At 38.8% G+C, this 5811-nt stretch overlaps 1 protein-coding gene across 1 annotated transcript; it reads right to left on the bottom strand.

Moving 5' to 3' along the window:
- Positions 1 to 1290: 1290 nt before the first annotated feature.
- On the bottom strand, positions 1291 to 5574 carry LOC149173769 (uncharacterized). The gene is made up of 2 exons (XM_089428003.1): positions 2220 to 5574; positions 1291 to 2129 (listed from the first exon to the last, which is right to left on the bottom strand). The coding sequence occupies exons 1-2, from the start codon at positions 5053 to 5055 to the stop codon at positions 1681 to 1683; spliced, it is 3285 nt and encodes a 1094-aa protein (XP_089284129.1). The 5' UTR covers positions 5056 to 5574; the 3' UTR covers positions 1291 to 1680.
- Between the last annotated feature and the right edge of the window lie 237 nt (positions 5575 to 5811).

Here is a 5811-nt window from a genome sequence, read left to right as displayed (position 1 = left end):
ACTTGATCACATACATTCAGATTTATTCACCTATATGATTCAATCAAACTACTAACTAGCATAAATCCATAAATCTATCTTCACTCTGGATCTGTTAGTGGTATAAAAAAAACTATAAACCTCAGGTTCATTCACTGATACAAATCAATATAAAATACTGAATTTTTATTGGATAAATAACCTTATCAACTTTAGAATGCAAGAAAGCCTAGTTATCAGCTGTACAACAATCATGTCTAGGATTTGAATTTTTATTGGATAAATAACCTTATCAACTTTAGAATGCAAGAAAGCCTAGTTATCACCTGTACAACAATCATGTCTAGGATTTGAAACTGGGAAAGCTTATCTTTTTTTTTATAATTTCCTTTTCTATTTTAGATGTTATAAAGTGTGCCATATCCTATAAGGATAGATCATCTGTCACTCGGGCCCGTTAGGATATCCCTACAAAGTACTCCCCCCATGACAGTTTCTGGTAGTTGAGGTTAAAAGTGAGGTATACAGTCTAGCACATTGTCATACACACAAAGCGAATTAGTGCATTCGTGATTCACATTATGACAACAAGATCTGCATCAAGGTGCCAAAGTTATGGTATGGTTTTGATGTTATCAAGTGAAGCAAAACTGGCTCAATTTTTTCTCTTTCAATTCATTCATATTAGCAACCGTTTGTAAATATGCAGAAGCAAAGGCTGTAACATAAGGTACCAGTTCCTATTATGGAAAGGCAATTCATGCTGCTTGAGTTCAGGCATAAAAAAGCCCTAATATAAAAAGTGTAATAGTAATAGAACTTTGCACATAGGGTGAAATCATGAAATATGAAACATATATTTTATTAATATTGTAGTCTTAAAAGAAAATGAATTTTACTTGACCACTGAAAGGAAGAAAAGCTATGTCTTCCATATATTCATTCTGGTAGTAGTGTTCTGAAGATGGGGTACGATAAAATCTGTAGACTGTAATGACCTAAAGCTCATCTCAATTGCCATAGAAGTGCGTCCATTGACATTTCTTTATGCTTGTTAGGATACCCTTTAAAGGTTGAACATAGACTTTTCCACCCATACCTATAAAAAGTTTTATAAAAAATAAGAAGTTATGATGTATTTAGTAAGACAAGAAAGTAATGCATTTAATTATAGACGTAGAAAGGATATTGAATATAAAGTTTTCTTAAAATAAGATGGGAAATTTTATAATCATGAAAACATTTAGAAAACACCATTCATGGTGGATCTAACTTCATTTTTCACACTCATATGCAGTACCACACAAAGAAGAAAAGTGGATTAAGACTCAAATTAGATAGAATTACTGACAATGAATTCAAACCACTTCATATATCAGTTAAATTTTATAATCATAAAAACATTTCCAAAACACCATTCATAGTAGATCTAACTTTATTGTTCACACTCATATGCAGCCCCACACAAAGAAGAAAACCCCACACAAAGAAGAAAAGTGGATTAAGACTCAAACTAAATAGACTTAATGACAATGGATGCAAACCACTTCATATATCAGTTATTCCACGACCACTCTCTCTAGAATGTTGAAGAACTTTGGCCTTCACCAGAGTTGTCGAGAGGAGTACTTGTAGACTTAATGACAATGGATGCAAAGTTGCAAACCACTTCATATATCAGTTATTCCACCACCACTCTCTCTAGAATGTTGAAGAACTTTGGCCTTCACCAGAGTTGTCGAGAGGAGTACTTGTACTGGGCAATAAATGTGTTATATCTGACTGGAATTTTGGAATGGTAGTACAGCTCAAAAAAGTGTCTTTAATGTTTTGCAATGTGTGCAGAATATCCATCATAGTAGGTCGTTCTTGGGGAGATTCTTTCGTGCAAAGCAATCCCACCTTAATCAATTGACTAAGGCAACTGAGATCTTTATCTTCTTCAGTGTATGTACTAATCCTCCTAAGCAGACCCATGTCCACCACTTCCTTTAGTTGGTTTGGAAAACCACTACCCACCCATTTTTGTAAGTTCAGTCCTTCCAAAAACATGTCATGGGTGGGCTTCTTTCTAGTGAGCATCTCCAATAGCACTATTCCATAGCTATAAACATCACCTTTTGTTGTAACTTGTCTGCCAATTCCATATTCTGCATTCATAGATCCTCGATTTAAGGGTTCTAGTTCACAATGTTCAATAAAAATAAGAAATGCATGACATTGCTTAATTTAAATGATACCTGGAGGAATGTACCCTGCAGATCCTTTGAGTGCATTTGTGGAAGTGAAAGCCGATTCTTCATAATTTGCAAAATATATGGTAGCAATGCCAAAGTCTATTAAATATGCAGTCATATCTTCACCCAGAAGCACATTATTGGGTTTGAGATCGCAATGGATCACTTGCATAAAACAGTGGTGATGGAGATATGCCAAGCCTTGTGCAATGTCTATTGCTATATTCAACCTTTGACTCAAACTTAAACTACTTTGTTCTCCGCCATTTGGATATAACCACTTCTCCAGACTCCCATTTAGCATCAATGGAAAAATCAAAGCTTTGATTTGAAGGTTTGAATAAGAGGTTATGACTCTAATCAAATTTCGATGCCTTACTCTACCCAAAACTTTGCACTCCCTATCAAAACTCTTGTGAGCCCCTTCATTTTCCAAATTAAGAAGCTTGACAGCGATGGCTGTGCCATCCTCCAGAACACCTTTGTACACTTTCCCAAATGAACCAACTCCTAACAAGTTGGCATCACTAAAGTCATCTGTTGCGGTAATGAGCTCTGCATAGGAAATTCTCCGATGCCACACATTTAAGGCTGCCTCAGCGTCTCTAGGAATATGTCTCTTGCAATTTCGTCTCCACATGATTCCTAGAAACAAACACAATCCAACGGTGGCTACAATTGCAACAACAAGTATGACAACTCGTTTCAGGTGCCAAACACTTTTATGTTCATTAGAAAAGCATGGTGACAAACTTACCCAAGGTCCACATAGACCAAGATTTCCAATAAATGCCGTGGCACCAATTTTTTTGAAAATTCCACCTTTTGGGACTTCTCCTGACAATTTATTGAAAGAAAAATTCAAGTGATGGAGCATTTTGAGATTTTCCAATGACATGGGTATTCCACCTGACAAATTGTTAAAAGAGAAATCCATATCTTGAAGACTTTGAAGTTCACCAAGTGAAACTGGAATTGGAATTGGACCTTCAAGTGCATTATAGGAAAGATTTAGATATTCCAGTTCTTTGCAATTTCCAAGTGCACTTGGAATGTGACCAGCTAACTGATTTGAAGAAATATCTATAGCTTGAATCATAGTCATCCTGCTTAGTTCAGAAGGCAAGGGACCATGTAATAAATTGTTTGAAAGGTTGAAATAGAGAGCCAAATTTGCAAGTCCCGCAACCTCTGGAGGTATGCGCCCACTAAGCCTGTTGTATGATAAGTCTAAAAGTAATAATTTTTTACACTTTCCTAGATTTGCAGGTATATTACCTGATAACTGGTTTTGAGCAAGAGATAGATATTCTAGTTCCTGGAGGTTGGCAACAGAATCTGGAATTCTTCCAGAGAGATTATTTCCCCATAGTGCTAGAAGCCCTAAGCTTTTGAGTTGCCCGATATCCACAGGTATGTTTCCTTGTAAATTGTTGGATCCCATATATAACCTCTCCAACTTTTGAAGCATATTAAGTGAAGAAGGGATTGCCCCTGTCAAAAAATTCTCCTCTAAGTCAAGGAAATTTAAATTAGTTAGATTTCCAATCTGTGGAGGTATTTCTCCTATTAATTTATTTTGGGCCAAGTCTATGAAATGCATTTTTGCAGAGAGGTGGCCAATGGAGAAGGGCAGACGTCCAGTGAGATGATTATAAGATAAATCCAATTCTCGCAGGGTGGAACAGTTAGTAAGAGCGGTAAGTATCGGGAAACTCGTGCCGCTGTTACTAACCAGTTGATTATGTGATAATTCTAGCACCTGGAGCTGCGTCAACTTAACGAGCTCCATGGGTACTACTCCGCTGAGCTGGTTATACCCTAATTCAACCACTCGAAGTTTGGTACAATTGAAGAGAGAAGCAGGAATGCTGCCACTCAACTGATTAAAATCCAGATAGAGTTCCATCAAAACAGTATTCTTGCTACACAACTCCACTGGAATATGACCAGTCAACTCATTATAAGATACATCCATAGCTCGAAGATTGATGCAGTTGGACAAGGATAATGGAATTTGTCCGGTGAGATGGTTATCAAAGATATCCAACTCTAGAAGATTGGTGCAGTTGGACAAGGATGATGGAATTTGTCCAGTAAGATTGTTACTTTGCAGATACATAATTCTCACCTGCCTTAGCATGCCCAATTCGGAAGGAATACTCCCGTGAAGGTTGTTGTCAAGCAGTTCTATGTGGTGCAAAGAAGATATGTTTCCCAAGCAGGCTGGGATTGTACCCGTCAAATTGTTATCGCCTAAAACAAAGAATTGCAACTTGGGGAGAATGCATAGTTCCGCGGGAATGTTTCCTATGAGACTGTTATAGGATATAATCAAGTTTCGTAAACTGCGGCACCCACCCAAAGTGGGCGGAATGGTACCTTGGAGTTGATTGAGAGACAGACGAAGCATCTTTAAGCGAAAGAGGGTTCCCAATTGATAGGGAATGTGACCTTGCAAACTGTTATTGTGAAGGTCGATTATTGTAAGAAAGGAGAGATTGGCTAGAAAGGGAGAGATTGTACCTTGTAATCCCATGCTGGAAACATTCAGGGAAACGACCCTCTGTCTGCGCCTGCTGCATATGATGCCCCTCCACTGGCAGAATGAAACATTTGGCATCCAAGACGTGGCTAAGGACTGGGAGGGATCATATGTGATTGCAGACTTGAATGCAAGCAGAGCGTGTTGATCGGAAGCATTGGTGAGACGAGGATGGTGACTGTTAGAGAAATGGGCGAGTGTGGAAAACACAAAAGGATTGAGAAAGAGAATGGAATAAAAGAAGAGTAGGAGGCACCGCCAGAAAAGATAAGGGACGTAACAGGTATCCATCATTTCCTTCTCTAACAGAATGATCTATGAAACACAACAAACACAATGGCTCAGAAAACCATTGTGATTGCTTATATAGACGCATAGATTCATTTCTAACTTCGAATTCATAGAAAATGTGAAAGGAGAAGAAATTTAATCTTGGAAAAAAGTTGTTGAAATCGTCTAGTCTGCTATTTTTTCCACAAATCTCTTCAGACCGCTTTCCATTCACTATAACAACGTATATGCCGCGCACCTCGATAGGATTCCCAAAAGGAATAGTGTAAATGTTCTCCATTATCAATCCCCTGCTCCAACTCCACGGCAAGATAATATCTTGCGCGGGTCGTCTTCTCTATTGACTATTGGTGCGAGCCTTTTGGAGGGCCTGCTCCAACTCCACGGCAAGATAATATCTTGCGCGGGTCGTCTTCTCTATTGACTATTGGTGCGTGACTTTTGGAGGGCCTGCAACTCCACGGCAAGATAATATCTTGCGCGGATCGTCTTCTCTATTGACTATTGGTGCGTGACTTTTGGAGGGCCTGCTCCAACTCCACGGCAAGATAATATCTTGCGCGGGGTCGTCTTCTCTATTGTCTATTGGTGCGTGACTTTTGGAGGGCCGCTAATTTTTCTACAAATCTAGCGTGTACACCGCGCACCTCAATAGGATTCGCTATCGTTCTCCATTATCAATCCCCTGCTCCAACTACACGGCAAACAGGCCTCCCATCGTCCAAAAACTCTTGCCTGGTCAGCTTAACTTAGAACTAT

Source organism: Pinus tabuliformis, chromosome 4_2 (genome assembly GCF_031772625.1).
Source record: "Pinus tabuliformis cultivar Carrire ecotype Pingquan chromosome 4_2, CPIR1, whole genome shotgun sequence".
In the NCBI taxonomy this organism is placed as follows: Eukaryota; Viridiplantae; Streptophyta; class Pinopsida; order Pinales; family Pinaceae; genus Pinus; species Pinus tabuliformis.
Note: the sequence above shows the minus strand (reverse complement) of the source record. Positions and strands in the feature narration are given on the sequence as shown.

Excerpts from the sequence above, each read along its gene's own strand:
- LOC149173769 (XM_089428003.1), bottom strand. The coding sequence starts at position 5,055 with ATGATGGATACCTGTTACGTCCCTTATCTTTTCTGGCGGTGCCTCCTA. Across the intron at positions 2,130-2,219 it reads TGCAGGGTACATTCCTCCAG|AATATGGAATTGGCAGACAA; the intron begins GTATCATTTAAA and ends CTATGAATGCAG.